Here is a 16,590-nt window from a genome sequence, read left to right on the forward strand (position 1 = left end):
TGAATCCTGCACTCTGTATGAACCACACTCCTGAATCCTGCACTCTGTACATAACGCACTCCTGAATCCTGCACTCTGTACATAACGCACTCCAGAATCCTGCACTCTGTACATAACGCACTCCTGAATCCTGCACTCTGTACATAACGCACTCCTGAATCCTGCACTCTGTATGAACCACACTCCTGAATCCTGCACTCTGTACATAATGCACTCCTGAATCCTACACTCTGTATGAACCACACTCCTGAATCCTGCACTCTGTATGAACCACACTCCTGAATCCTGCACTCTGTACATAATGCACTCCTGAATCCTACACTCTGTATGAACCACACTCCTGAATCCTACACTCTGTACATAATGCACTCCTGAATCCTGCACTCTGTATGAACCACACTCCTGAACCTTGCACTATGTATGAACCACACTCCTGAATCCTGCACTCTGTACATAACGCTTTCCTTGTGCACTGCCGTATCACACAAATGTGATCTAGCCTTATGCTCCGTACACACAATAATTAAATTGCATGAAAAATTTAGCAGATCCACTGATCAAGCGAATTTCTCTTAGTTGATGAGCAGGATGTTTTAACCGATAATGATATTGTGAACGAAAAAATCCGGTTGAACAACAGTTAAAACTTTTGTCGTTTTGCATACGAACAACTGATTTTCTATGTGGTGGTATGACAGTCGTAGGAAAAAAATCTATCAAGCGCTATCACTGATGAGCGGAAACAGAAGATGACCCGGATGTTTATGTCCAAGGAATCCTCGTAAACACGAAGTAAAAATCCAAATGTTAAAAGTAGATTGGCCTAATGAGATAATGAAACCAGAATTCTGCATATTATATTTTATGTATCACTATTTATGTATATAGGTAATGTAATAAACTATATTATACTCATTGCTGGTAATTGTTGTGTATATCGCGTGTTCTGGCCGGAAGGTTGTGGCTACAAGGTCACACAGACACTGCATCACTTCCACTTGTACGGAAGATGTCAACACTATGTATTGCACGACGAACGTTTTTTTTTAGATTGGTTAATGTGGGTCCCGATTTCGACCAACGAACGAACGCCTCTCAGTTGTCGGTTGACTGATTGGTCTATTTTCTAATTGTGTATTCCCACCGTAAGCGAACAAGCTGAAGAGAGAAGCTGATTGGATGCCATGCATAGCTGCTCTAAATTCTGTCTGTTTCATTTTTTGATAACTTCCCCAGTGATTGTTGAAAAAATAAGGCTGTCCATGGACGTTTAGCCTGGATTCACACTTGTGAGGTGCGGCATATTGCATGCGTTTCGCACAGGAAACGCACTGCATTCCTGTGCAAATCACATGCGAATTCTGTGCGGCGCGATTTGAGCCATACATTTTGTATGGCTCAAATCGCACTGCATCCGCACCAAAAAGGTGCAGGACCTTTTTTTGGTCCGCACTAGAATTAGATAGCATGGCTATTCACACCCATGCAATCTGATTCTGCACATCATACCAAGTTTTGCAGACTGATTTCGGGGTATTGTTAACATACATACCTGTGGTTCGCATGAACGGGGTGCAATTGTGATGTGGTGCACAGTGGCTAAATGGTTAGCACTTCCACCTGGCAGTACTAGGGTCGTTGGTTCAAATCCCAGCCACGGCACCACCTGACTGGAGTTTGCATGTTCTCCCTGTGCCTGCGTGCGTTTCCTCCAGGTATTCCGGTTTCCTCCCACATTCCAAAGACATGCTGGTAGGTGAATTGGTTGCTGTCTAAATTAGCCTTAGTATGTGTATGTATGAATGTGAGTTAGAGACCTTAGATTGTACACCCCTTGAGGGTTAGGGACTGATGTGAATGTACAATATATATGTAAAGCGCTGTGTAAATTGACAGCACCTGAAATAAATAAATAAATTGCTGTGAAATCTGCACCGCATCAGTGTGAATCCAGGCTTATGAGTAAAATGTATAAAAAGAAGCAAGAACATTCAGTGATTAGCAGTATATATATACACACACACATACTGGAGCCTGCACTTCTATCGCAGGGCACAGCAAGAGACATCAGTGATTACAGCGGGGGCACTGAGTCTGGACTGACGGTTCCTCGGCTCTGCTGTCAGTGATGTCACTGGCTCCGCCCCCAGCAGTACAGGAAGCATGGTGCTGCAGTGAGGACATCACAATGTGGATACCAGGTACAGTATTGCATTCTACAATCAGGACTGTGATTGTACTGAACCGAAGAAGGCTGTAGCTGGTGAAGATTGACTGGGACATTGATATCTTAATGAAGGAAGGTAAATAAAAGGGAAGCTCAGCTACTACCTCTCATGCTTTGTTTTATTCATTTATCACAATTCTCTTTTATTCTCCTTCTTAGCACTTTGCAATCTCTGTTTTTAATGTCCTAGAGCTGTATGTAGTTATTGGACATAAAGAGTAATAAATGGTGAAGAACTCCACTGAACACCTTTGCATCTGATAACAGAAGAGAAATATAATCTGTAAAAAAATAAAATAAAAACACTGCCTCGGAGGTCTCCATTGCTTTAAAGCTAGCCATACATAGTTAGATTTTCTCATGTTCAGCCCGGGATGCTGAATCATTTTATTCCCCATCAACAGTAAGCAGCGTCAATGGCGGAATCTGTGCTGCTGGTCAGTGATGTACTCAAGCGTGTTCAGATTAGGACCTGAACCAGGGGCGGACTGACAACTCATGGGGCCCCTGTGTCCTTGCCCAAACTTAAAAAAGGATATGAAAAAGGTACCAGGGGCATCTCATGGGGTCCCCTACTGACCCGGGCCCTCGGGCAGTGCCTGAGTTTCCAAATGGTCAGTCCACCCCTGACCTGAACCCATGTGTATGAATCTATACCTGTACAGACCAATCATCTGCCACCAGGGCATTTCCTGCCCACAGCCATGCGCATACTCCCTGTATTCTTGCGGGCTGGGGAATGACCTCCGCCACAGATGATTGGCTCCTACACGTGGCATCTTCCTGGCGGGCTTGCAACTGTGGGTTCAGATTGAATGCATACCTATGCAGTTTGCTTTTTGTCCGTTTTGCAATGCTTTTCGCAGTTTGTTTTGCATTTTTCTTTTTTTGGACGCATTTTTGTTCAGCTGGTTTTTTTTTTTGTTAACCACTTGAGCCCCAGAGGATTTACCCCCCTTAATGACCAGGCCTTTTTTTGCTGTTTGGCGCTGTAATTTGTATCTATAAATTACAGTATAGATACTGTAATTTATGCCTTTTTTTGCTATACAGCGCTGCACTAATTCAAATGATAATTGCGCGGTCATGCAATGCTGTACCTAATCAAAATTTACGTCCTTTTTTTCACACAAATAGAGCTTTCTTTTGGTGGTATTTGATCACCTGTGCGCTTTTTATTTTTGGCGCTATAAACAAAAAAACACGAAAATCTTGAAAAAAAAACAATTTTTTCTACTTTCAGCTATAAAAAATATATCGTAAACTCAAAGTTAGTCATAAATTTAAGCCAAAATGTATTCTGCTACATGTTTTTGGTAAAAAAAATCCCAATAAGTGTATATTGATTGCTTTGTGTGAACGTTATAGCGTCTACAAACTATGGTATAGATACTGTAATTTATGCCTTTTTTTGCTATACAGCGCTGCACTAATTCAAATGATAATTGCGCGGTCATGCAATGCTGTACCCAATCGAAATTTACGTCCTTTTTTTCACACAAATAGAGCTTTCTTTTGGTGGTATTTGATCACCTGTGCGCTTTTTATTTTTGGCGCTATAAACAAAAAAACACAAAAATCTTGGAAAAAAAACAATTTTTTCTAATTTCAGCTATAAAAAATATATCGTAAACTCAAAGTTAGTCATAAATTTCAGCCAAAATGTATTCTGCTACATGTTTTTGGTAAAAAAAATCCCAATAAGTGTATATTGATTGCTTTGTGTGAACGTTATAGCGTCTACAAACTATGGTATAGATACTGTAATTTATGCCTTTTTTTGCTATACAGCGCTGCACTAATTCAAATGATAATTGCGCGGTCATGCAATGCTGTAACCAATCGAAATTTACGTCCTTTTTTTCACACAAATAGAGATTTCTTTTGGTGGTATTTGATCACCTGTGCGCTTTTTATTTTTGGCGCTATAAACAAAAAAACACGAAAATCTTGAAAAAAAAACAATTTTTTCTACTTTCAGCTATAAAAAATATATCGTAAACTCAAAGTTAGTCATAAATTTCAGCCAAAATGTATTCTGCTACATGTTTTTGGTAAAAAAAATCCCAATAAGTGTATATTGATTGCTTTGTGTGAACGTTATAGCGTCTACAAACTATGGTATAGATACTGTAATTTATGCCTTTTTTTGCTATACAGCGCTGCACTAATTCAAATGATAATTGCGCGGTCATGCAATGCTGTACCCAATCGAAATTTACGTCCTTTTTTTCACACAAATAGAGCTTTCTTTTGGTGGTATTTGATCACCTGTGCGCTTTTTATTTTTGGCGCTATAAACAAAAAAACACGAAAATCTTGAAAAAAAAACAATTTTTTCTAATTTCAGCTATAAAAAATATATCGTAAACTCAAAGTTAGTCATAAATTTCAGCCAAAATGTATTCTGCTACATGTTTTTGGTAAAAAAAATCCCAATAAGTGTATATTGATTGCTTTGTGTGAACGTTATAGCGTCTACAAACTATGGTATAGATACTGTAATTTATGCCTTTTTTTGCTATACAGCGCTGCACTAATTCAAATGATAATTGCGCGGTCATGCAATGCTGTAACCAATCGAAATTTACGTCCTTTTTTTCACACAAATAGAGCTTTCTTTTGGTGGTATTTGATCACCTGTGCGCTTTTTATTTTTGGCGCTATAAACAAAAAAACACGAAAATCTTGAAAAAAAAACAATTTTTTCTACTTTCAGCTATAAAAAATATATCGTAAACTCAAAGTTAGTCATAAATTTCAGCCAAAATGTATTCTGCTACATGTTTTTGGTAAAAAAAATCCCAATAAGTGTATATTGATTGCTTTGTGTGAACGTTATAGCGTCTACAAACTATGGTATAGATACTGTAATTTATGCCTTTTTTTGCTATACAGCGCTGCACTAATTCAAATGATAATTGCGCGGTCATGCAATGCTGTACCCAATCGAAATTTACGTCCTTTTTTTCACACAAATAGAGCTTTCTTTTGGTGGTATTTGATCACCTGTGCGCTTTTTATTTTTGGCGCTATAAACAAAAAAACACGAAAATCTTGAAAAAAAAACAATTTTTTCTACTTTCAGCTATAAAAAATATATCGTAAACTCAAAGTTAGTCATAAATTTCAGCCAAAATGTATTCTGCTACATGTTTTTGGTAAAAAAAATCCCAATAAGTGTATATTGATTGCTTTGTGTGAACGTTATAGCGTCTACAAACTATGGTATAGATACTGTAATTTATGCCTTTTTTTGCTATACAGCGCTGCACTAATTCAAATGATAATTGCGCGGTCATGCAATGCTGTACCCAATCGAAATTTACGTCCTTTTTTTCACACAAATAGAGCTTTCTTTTGGTGGTATTTGATCACCTGTGCGCTTTTTATTTTTGGCGCTATAAACAAAAAAACACGAAAATCTTGAAAAAAAAACAATTTTTTCTACTTTCAGCTATAAAAAATATATCGTAAACTCAAAGTTAGTCATAAATTTAAGCCAAAATGTATTCTGCTACATGTTTTTGGTAAAAAAAATCCCAATAAGTGTATATTGATTGCTTTGTGTGAAAGTTATAGCGTCTACAAACTATGGTATAGATAATTTGAAATTTACACAGCTTTTACTTTCTGACCGCCCATCACATCTCTTGAGGTGCTAAAATACCAGGATAGAACAAACACCCCCAAATGACCCCTTTTTGGAAAGCAAATCTCAGGGAGGGGGAGGGGGGGCCATTTTCTCCCGCTGCTTGTAAAGGCAATTCTGCAGCTAATTAACCACTAGGAATGCTTTTACATGAAAGCCCATTTCCGGCTGAAAAAAATAAAACCAGGATGATGCCTGCAGCTGCAGGCATCACCCTGGTATAACCATTCAAAGTCCAGTGATGTACCAGTACGTCACTGGTCCTTGTTGGGTGTATATGCTATGTTCTTTTTTTCTTTATGCAGCCTGTGGGCTGAATGAAAAAAAAGAGAAGAAATCTCTGCCAGAAAAAGTGTGTGGTATGCCCACCATTAGAAACCTCCCTCAATCCACCCACTTCTAATGGTGGGCACATATGAAATGTGCCAACAAATATAAAATATATATGCCGAAGCATGGGGGCCATCCACCCACTGGCCACCCCAGGCCCCCATGCTTTGGCATATATTTTCTTTTTTTTAACTGCGGATGAAAAATCTCATCCGACAGCACTGCACACACCTACTTATGTCTATTCTGAAAGCAAGACCCTGTTGCTGTCAGAATAAACAGGTCAGTGCTGCAGTTTGACATTCCTGCAAAGAAATCAACAAGGGTTAACAATAAAACATAAACTCAACAACTTTATAATGAAAAGTGTGTGGTGGTATGCCCACCATTAGAAACCTCCCTCAATCCACCCACTTCTAATGGTGGGCACATATGAAATGTGCCAACAAATATAAAATATATATGCCGAAGCATAGGGGCCATCCACCCACTGGCCACCCCAGGCCCCCATGCTTTGGCATATATTCTCTTTTTTTTAACTGCGGATGAAAAATCTCATCCGACAGCACTGCACACACCTACTTATGTCTATTCTGAAAGCAAGACCCTGTTGCTGTCAGAATAAACAGGTCAGTGCTGCAGTTTGACGTTCCTGCAAAGAAATCAACAAGGGTTAACAATAAAACATAAACTCAACAACTTTATAATGAAAAGTGTGTGGTGGTATGCCCACCATTAGAAACCTCCCTCAATCCACCCACTTCTAATGGTGGGCACATATGAAATGTGCCAACAAATATAAAATATATATGCCGAAGCATAGGGGCCATCCACCCAGTGGCCACCCCAGGCCCCCATGCTTTGGCATATATTCTCTTTTTTTTAACTGCGGATGAAAAATCTCATCCGACAGCACTGCACACACCTACTTATGTCTATTCTGAAAGCAAGACCCTGTTGCTGTCAGAATAAACAGGTCAGTGCTGCAGTTTGACGTTCCTGCAAAAAAATCAACAATGGTTAACAATAAAACATAAACTCAATAAAACAACTTTATAAGGAAAAGTGTGTGGTGGTATGCCCACCATTAGAAACCTCCCTCAATCCACCCACTTCTAATGGTGGGCACACATGAAATGTGCCAACAAATATAAAATATATATGCCGAAGCATAGGGGCCATCCACCCACAGGCCACCCCAGGCCCCCATGCTTTGGCATATATTCTGTTTTTTATAACTGCGGATGAAAAATCTCATCCAACAGCGCTGCTCACGCTGACTTATGTCTATTCTGAGAGCAAGTTCCTGTTGCTGTCAGAATAAACAGGTCAGCGCTGCAGCTGAAAGCATTCCTGCAAACAGAAATGGTTAACAATAAAACAACAATAAACCAGTGAAAGTCGAACAATCACAAAAATGACAACAACAAAAAAAACTATAACTATTTTTGGTTTTTACATTTTTTTATTTTTTTGGGGGGTATTTGTACTTTTATTTATTTTTTTTATTTTTTTTAACTTTTTTTTCCAAACTTCAAACATTTAAACAGCTGGTAGGGTCTCTCCAAATGCGATAGCCAGTTTCCTGACTACCGAACATCTTTTGAGACCCTGTGTAAATGTGCCCTGATCTGTGCCGTGCTGTACCCTATACTAATAGTTCACTAGTGTATGGTAGAGGCGGAAGCAGGGCTTGATGCAGAGGCCAGGTTGGCCAGGACAGGAGGGACAACAATAGCGGCTGTCACGCCTAATTCCACGTTTGCTGCAGACACGACATCTTTTTTGGGGTCTTCTTTGGGTTGGGGTACCAGGAATGGTATCGAGAAAATGTCTCTCATGCAGACGGCTAACTGCATCTGGGAGAGGGATTTGGGGCACAGCACCTTCTGGATACAAAAGGGCCCTGATGTTCTCTAACTGGAAATTTAGGTATGATCCACTATGTCCAGTTGCTTTATAGAGAACAAAAGCATTATATAGAGCCAATTGAAATAAATAAACTGACACTTTTATGTACCAGCGTTTGGATTTTCGGGAAACTAAATACGGCTGCATCATCTGGTCATTGAAGTCCACCCCTCCCATGTTAAGGTTATAATCGTGGACACAGAGGGGCTTCTCAACAACATCAGTTGCCGTGGTAATTTGGACGGTCGTATCTGCATGAATGGAAGACAGGAGGTAAACATCCCGTTTGTCCTTCCACTTCACTGCGAGCAATTCTTCATTTCTCAAGCAGGCTTTTTCCCCCTTTTTAAGACGGGTATTTACAAGCCGTTGGGGGAAGCCTCGGCGATTAGATCGCACAGTGCCACATGTGCAAATTCCCAAATTGAACAAATGTCTAAATAGTGGCACGCTTGAATAAAAATTGTCCACGTATAAGTGGTACCCCATGTGGAAATAGGATGACGCCAAGTCCCAAACTATCTTGCCACTGCTCCCCATGTAGTCTGGGCATCCGGGGGGCTCCAAGTAACTATCTTTTCCCTCGTAAATCCGAAACTTACATGTATAGCCTGTTGCCCTCTCACAGGTCTTATACATCTTGATCCCATATCTGGCACGCTTGCTGGGGAGATATTGTTTGATTACAAGGCGGCCAGAATATTGAATGAGGGACTCATCGATGCAGATGTTTTTCTGGGGAGTATACACATCTGCAAATTTTTGGTTAAAGTGATTTACGAGGGGCCGAATTTTGTGGAGCCGGTCAAATTCAGGGTCACCCCGAGGAAGACTGAGTGAGTTGTCGTAGAAGTGCATAAAACGCATTATACTCTCATATCTATGCCTGGCCATGGCAGCAGAGAACACGGGCATGTGAACAAGAGGGTCGGTGGACCAATACAACCGCAATTGATTTTTATCATTAATGCCCATGTTGAGGGTTAGGCCCAAAAAAACTTTAAATTCGGAAACCGTAATGGGTTTCCATGCGAATGGTCTGGCAAGGTTTGAATTTGGGTTGGCGGCGATAAATTGGCGTGCATATAAATTGCTTTGATCCACAATCAATGCATAAAGATCTTCTGTGAAAAACAGCTCAAAAAAATTAAGGGGAGTATTTAAATTTGCTGTTTCCACCTGAATTCCGGGTTGGGCAGTGAATGGGGGAAGTACGGGTGCTGCAGAATTTGTGGGCTGCCAATCGGGATTTGCAAGCACATCCGGAAGGACACTAGGGGCTCTACGGGCCTGTCTGCGAATTCTTGGTGGCCGCGGGACACTACTTGTGCTCGCCACCGCACCAGCTTGTACTGCACTTATGGGACTCGCCACGTCACCAAGTGATACTGCAGTGCTGGTATGCCTACGACCAGGACGTACTAGGCCGCTGGTGCTCGCCAGTTCACCAAAAGATACTGCGGCACTAGTACTGGCACTCTGCTGCATATGAGAGTCATCATGCATTTGTACCACCTCAGCAACCTGTGAATGGGATCGGGTACGCCTGACCTTAGCAGGGACCACTTCCTCGTCGCCTGAGCTAGCTGTCAGGGTGCCGCTGCTGTCTATAGGTTCGTATTCTGAGCCTGATTCTGCCAGTGAGTCTTCCCCTTCGCTCTCACTTGACATGCTCAGAATCCTATAGGCCTCTTCACTAGTGTACCTTTGCTTAGACATTTTGGCCACTAAATTTACAGGTACCTAGTGCGACTCACGGGAAAAAGAGCGCCTGGCTGTCAGGGACTGCTTGAACCGCTACAAAAAATTTACCGACAAGTGCTAACAGATATCAGGCCTGATTCTGTGAACACTGCGGTTTTGTGTGTAATATGTATCAAGTGACAGTTATCTACTGACACTGCACTTGCCGGGGGAGAAGGGGGGGGCGTAGGGGCTAAACGCAGGTGCTGGCAGGTGTTGGGGCTGATCCCGCTAACACTGCGTTTTTGGGGATACTAAAGTAATGTGAATGCTGGTATAGCGCTGATCTGATCAAAGATATTGATCCAATCAGACACTATACTAGCAATGAAGGTTTAGCGTGCAAGTAAGCGTGTTCCTGGCAATCAAGGGGTCAAATGTGATTATCTGTGTACTAGCGGGCAAACTGGTGCTATCTGGGAGGGGCGCTAACACTATTGGAAGTCGCTAGCGACACTGATACAGTGATCAGTAAAAATTGGTTCACTGAGCAGTGACACTGGTGACAGGGCAGTGAAGGGGTCAACTCAGGGGGGAGGGGGGGGGGGGCGATCAAGGGGTTAGACGGGATCACTGGTGTATTAGCGGGCAATCTGGCGCTATCTGGGAGGGGCGCTAACACTAACGGAAGTCGCCAGCGACACTGATACAGTGATCAGTAAAAATTGGTTCACTGATCAGTGACACTGGTGACAGGGCAGTGAAGGGGTCAACTCGGGGAGGGGGGGGGCGATCAAGGGGTTAGACGGGACTACTGGTGTATTAGCGGGCAATCTGGCGCTATCTGGGAGGGGCGCTAACACTAACGGAAGTCGCCAGCGACACTGATACAGTGATCAGTAAAAATTGGTTCACTGATCAGTGACACTGGTGAGAGGGCAGTGAAGGGGTCAACTCGGGGGGGGGGGGGCGATCAAGGGGTTAGACGGGACTACTGGTGTATTAGTGGGCAATCTGGCGCTATCTGGGAGGGGCGCTAACACTATCGGAAGTCGCCAGCGACACTGATACAGTGATCAGTAAAAATCGCTTCACTGATCAGTGACACTGGTGACAGGGCAGTTAAGGGGTTAACTGGGGGGGTGGGGGGGGAAATTAAGGGGTTAAATGGCTTTATTGGTGTACTGGGGGGCAAACTGGCGCTATCTGGGAGGGGCGCTAGCACTATTGGAAGTCGCCAGCGACACTGATACAGTGATCAATAAAAATCGCTTCACTGATCAGGTACACTGGTGACAGGGCAGTGAAGGGTTAACTGGGGGGGGGCAATCAGGGGGTTAAATGTGTCCTAGAGTGTGTTCTAACTGTTAGTGTAGTGTTTTACTCACGTTTAAATGTCTCTTCTTCTCTGTCTGGAACGGAATGTGTCCAGGCAGAGAAGAATGACATCATATCCTGCCCTGTGTAAATATCAACACAGGACAGGATAGGACAGGGACCGATCATCCGATTTCAGCCAGAAATCACTGGCTGAAATCTAATGATTGATCCCTCCTGGATCGAATCGGATCACCCGCGGGTCGGCGCGCGCGCGCGCGCCCCCTGCCCGCGAAAGTGTCGGGAGCGCGGAACCCGTTTTTAAACGTGGTTTTGCGCTCCACTGCCGCCCTGCACACGTATAAACACAGTGGCAGGGCGGCAAGCGGTTAAAGTGGATTTTTTTTTTTGTTGCTGGGCAGAATAAAAATGCAAAACACACTACCATGCATTTCAGCAGCTTCTCCATTGTAGCTTTTAAAAAAGTCCCTGACCCTTTCCAAAAATTGCAGCAGCTCAAAAAAACATAAATGTGAACATGTCCTATAAGAAACCACGTTAAATGGACTGTAGTGCATTTCTGCAAAAAGCACTAAAAATGCATTGGTGTGAATGGAGCCTAAGGCTGGCCATACACTATACAAATTTCTGTCCAATTTCTGCCTAATTTCCTTTAGATTTAATCTGGCCATGCATACAATTTTCTTGAGAATTTTGGTTTAGATTTAACAAAAAACATAATAGGAGGTCAAACCTAACAACACTTTCAATTGTATCCAATTAGGCAGGCCCTTGCACTACATAGTTTAAGGTAAATCTAAAGGAAATTGGGCAGAAAATTGTATAGTGTATGGCCAGCCTTACCTTCAAGAGCCTGCCTAATTGGATACAATTGAAAGTTTTACTAGTATTGACCTCCTATTACATGTTTTTTGGTAAATCTAAACCAAAAATCTCAAGAAAATTGTATAATGTATAGTCAGCCTAATGCTGGCCATACATTATACAATTTTCTTGAGAATTTTGCTTTAGATTTATCAAAAACCATATAATAGGAGGTCAAACCTAACAACATTTTCAATTGTATTTAATTAGACAGGCCTTTGCACTACATAGTTGAAGGAAAATCTAAAGGAAATTGGGCAGAAATTAGTTTTTTGGAAAAAAAAAAAAAGAAATTTGTAATAAAATTGTATAGTGTATGGCCAGCCTTAGTCTGAATACACCCGTGCTCTTCATGACTGCTGGCTGTTCATCAGTAGGGATCATCTCAGAGGTGTTCGGATTCCAGTTCAATCCACCTGAGCTATCCCACCAGGAAGCTGTCACTGTGCACTACTGATCATAAGCAACTGAGGCATTCTCCACAGACACGCATATGAAAGGAGCATAAATAGGTGCAGCTGCGGGCTGAGAAATGCCTTGGTCACTCATGATTGGCGGTGCACAGTGACAGCTTCATAGCAGGATAGATCAGGTGGGTTCAGGCTAGGATCCAAACACACCTGAGCTCATGCCTCTTCAGCAGTTGTGGCACCTGCACTTTCCTGATTACAGTGCCTTTACTGAAATGTGACTGTTTCCGATAGGATACCATCCCTACAGTGAAGCATGGTGGTGGCAGCATCATGCTGTTGGGATGTTTTTCAGTGGCAGGAACTGGGAGACTAGTCAGAATCAAAGGAAAGATGAATGCTGCAATGTACAGAGACATCCTTGATGAAAACCTGTTCCAAAGCGCTCTGGACCTTAGATTGGAGTTTGCATTCTGAGCATTTATCTGTGGGTACACATGGCCTTGAATGTACGTAGCGTTTTCCCCCGGCCCATCCTGTTGCAGCAGCTGTCATTTTCTCAGAGTTTGGCAAGCTGCTGGCAGCAAGGCTGGATGGTTCACATGTGCCCTTCACCCACAGCTAAATGCCAGAGCCTCATGCACCAGGGTGTGCATTGGCCTTAAAGGATAAGTTCACCTTTGGGAACATGTTACATGTTCCACCCGTTTTTAGGGAGGATCATGTAACATGCTTTCAATGCTGCAGCCGCCACTTGCTGTTTCCCACCTCCTTCTCTCTGGCAGAAGTATAGGGAGAAGTTCCTCTTACTAGCTGACCGATTTGAAAACCGTGCGGCCGTGCCGGGCTCCACCCTGCCACATGGATGCGTCATTCATTCACAAAGTTCTGTAAATGAATGAAGTGCAAGTAACGACAGCCTTAGCAGCTGTGGGCTTGTAGTTTTCAATGAACTACCGCGGCGCTGTGGAGCTCCGTGGTAGTTCAATGAATCTTCGTGCCAGAATATCTGCCTGCTTGAACACCCCATACGGCAAGCAGGTATTCTGACAGGTCTGCAGGAGACCTGCATGGCACCAGTGATCTACTGATCGCTGGTGCAATGCTTTACAGGCTCCTGCAGACAAAAATAATAAATGCACATTTTTTTTATTTTTTATTATCTTTGTGCAAAAGGTGAACTTATCCTTTTAGAGTCTAAAGTTTAGACCAGGGTGTTTCGAGATTTTGCAAAAGAGTGCTGTAACAAAGGTTGAGAAACTTTCTCTATAATGGGGGATATTGCTCAAACGTTTCCTTTGTTTCCTACTGTTGGTGCTGGACTGGTGTGGTCCTTGAATACATGATAATATAGTTACATGACTGCGTCGGAATGATACCTCTCATCCTTTTCCTTTTCTATTATGTAGGTAGTTTTCCAATTATTAGAGCTCTGCTGCTTTTGTCAGTACACATTCATAATTCATGTTTGTACATGATTTTGGAAACCTTGACTTGTAATATTGTGTCCTTTTTTAATTTAAAAAATGTATTTATGATAATTTATTTAATTACAGGAACTGCCAGTAGCTGCCAGAAGTATCTGAATTTTGTCAAACCAGCATAAAATCCTAAAGACACTATGGCAACCAATGGTCGACCCGGAGTCGGAATTGGTGTTGTGGTTACAAGTACATCTCATCCAGGCTGTGTGTTATTGGGGAGAAGGAAAGGAAAGGGATCTCCAGGAGCTGGCATGTATCAACTTCCAGGAGGACATCTGGAATTTGGGTATGGCTTTTAGCACACAGTGACCGATGTTTAGTCAAAATATAGATATGTTACATAAATGCTGTGTGTTGTGTGTGGTGTTTTTTTTTTTTTTTAAAAGCAAGGCTCCAGGAAAATGACTACATTTAATAGTATCACCATTGTCCAGAAAGCATACGGTGGTTCAGGAAGCAATGAACCAGAATTAGAAATCAGTAAAGCTGAATCTGGAAGCTGTACAATGATCTTTCTAGTTGTGCAGTGTGTTCAATCACAAGACTGGCTGTACAGAATTGTGAATATTTTTTGGCAACTAAAACAGTATAAATTTCTGCTTTTATTTAGTTGTGTTGTCAGCTGTTTTCCTAGAGTTCCAAGCTCCAAGCACAACAAAAAATACCCTTGCAGCAGGTCCCCTGTACTGCAAGGGTTAAATGCATGTTATGTCCAGGGATGACCGAATGAAGAGAAGTGCTTCCTTTATTTGAGCTCCAGCAGTGTGACAGTACTCACGACTGTACTCACATACTCCCACCATGTACAATGCAAGGTTATTAACCCTGCATTGTACTTGATGATGCCAAGGGACTGCCCACAGACCAGAGAAGAAGAGAGCGCCATAGTGAGAGATAGGACAATACTTGCCTGTCCCTGTACCTTCTAGAAATAATGAGCATTTAAAGCCTAACTCCGTGTTTACTGTGACTTTAAATAGTTCATTTGGGCCAAGCCGGCTCAAACAAACTATTTCCTTCACGAACAGATGTGCCCGTTTGGGTGCATTTGTTCAAATTCTAAAATTCTATGTTTCATCAGCTACATGCAGTATATAGAGCTGTGTTTCAGGAGCAGGAGCAGAATTGAGTTGAACTGAGTGCTGCTTATCCATTCACATAAAGCTTTGCATTCTATGAACGACCAAAAAAACATCCTCTGATTGGCTGAGGCAGAGAGGCAGGGGAATGACGGCACAATCTTTGCCTCAGTCAATCATTCATAGAATACAAAGCTCTTGGTGAATGGCCGAGCAGCACTCAGTTTGACTTGATTTTATTCTGGAAGCAGGAAAGGAAGTTTCCACCCCACTGCCGAAACACAGTGCTGTATACTGTATGTAGATGATGCTACACACAGGTTATGCAGCGCGCTCAGCAGGCGGAGGGGTGTAACTGAAAGGGTATATTTTATACTGGAGTTGAACTTTAACCTTAGGATCTTCTAAAGTGTATGGTTCCAGTTAGAGGTATCAAAGCTGCAAATAATGACTAGTGTTTAAAGGTGCTGCCTGCAACAATGATCTCCTTATTCATCCTTCACTGATTAGTGAAGTAAAGTGACAACAATGACAACAGTGGTCACCTCATATTCCTGTCCTCACAGACCTGAAAACAAAAATAAAGATTGACTGAACAGATTTATGGAACATTTTGAAATGTAAGGCCCCTTTCAAAGGGGGCGGACCCGCCAGCAGATCCACTTGCTCAGCAGGGCATCTGTCCACTGAACCCTGCTGAGCAAGCGGATAACAGTTCCGTGTCCACTCCGCTGCTGCATAGCAGACACAGCCTGCTGTCCTCTATGGGCGGTCAGATGGCTATGGACCGCTTGTCTGTTTCCATCCGACTTCCATCCCATCCGATCCGACAGACAGAAGGGGAATGGATCCTTATCCGTCTCTTTTTGGCGGATCGGATTGGATGTTGGCGAGTGTAAATGGGCATATGTCCGTTTTACACCCGCTGCTCCGTAGAGGAGAATAGAGGTTCCGATTGGGTCCGCCTGAAAAACGGGCAGGCGGACCTGATTGGAACATCTGTGCAAAAGAGGCCTTAATTGTTCCTATGCATTACCCTGAAATACGTACCTTTTTTGTCTTGAACGCATCCTCAACTCTGTATACAATATCTGAATTAAGAGATTTAAAGCACTGCTGTCTCTGACTGCTAGTCTCAGCAGATTTACAGTTGCAAGAAAAAGTATGTGAACCCCTTGGGATTATGTGGAGTTTTGCATGAATTGGGCATAAAATGTGCTCTGAAAGTCATCGAAGTCAAAACAATAGAAGAACACAGTCTGCTGAACATAATACTACACAAACATTAGATGTTGCCATGGTTTAATTGCACATAATATGTAAACGTTCACAGTGCAGGGAGGAAAAAGTATGTGAGGCCCTAGCTTAATGACTTCTCCCAGAGCTAATTGGAGCCAGGAGTGAGCCAACCTTGACTCCAATCAGTGTGATGATATTGGATGTGTTGCTGACAGCTGTCCTGCCCTTAAAAAACACACACCTGTTTTGGGTTTACTGGTTTCAAGAAGCACTGTCTGATGTGAACCATGCCTCGCAGAAAAGAGCTCTCAGAAGACCTACGATCAAGAATTGTTGACTTGCATGAAGCTGGAAAGGGTTACAAAAGTATCTC

At 42.4% G+C, this 16,590-nt stretch overlaps 1 protein-coding gene across 5 annotated transcripts in view; it reads left to right on the top strand.

The window, feature by feature from the left end:
* Positions 1 to 16,590, top strand: part of NUDT15 (nudix hydrolase 15) — a 65,625-nt gene that overhangs the window by 38,288 nt on the left and 10,747 nt on the right. For 2 of the 5 annotated variants that reach the window (XR_016312990.1, XM_089679045.1), the window contains exons 1-2: positions 2,149 to 2,303; positions 13,972 to 14,185. Coding sequence is in view for 4 of the 5 variants with exons in the window: in XM_089679045.1 (XP_089535171.1) it covers positions 14,037 to 14,185 (149 nt within the window). In the remaining variant the exon portion in view is untranslated. Of the gene's footprint in view, positions 1 to 2,133; positions 2,304 to 13,764; positions 13,821 to 13,971; positions 14,186 to 16,590 lie in introns of those variants that run through there. The other 3 variants (XM_089679051.1, XM_089679060.1, XM_089679069.1) reach the window with 3 other exon arrangements.

The sequence above is a fragment of the Staurois parvus genome, unplaced genomic scaffold, assembly GCF_062004578.1.
Source record: "Staurois parvus isolate SC_StPar_1 unplaced genomic scaffold, SC_StPar_1.0 ptg000017l, whole genome shotgun sequence".
NCBI lineage: Eukaryota > Metazoa > Chordata > Amphibia > Anura > Ranidae > Staurois > Staurois parvus.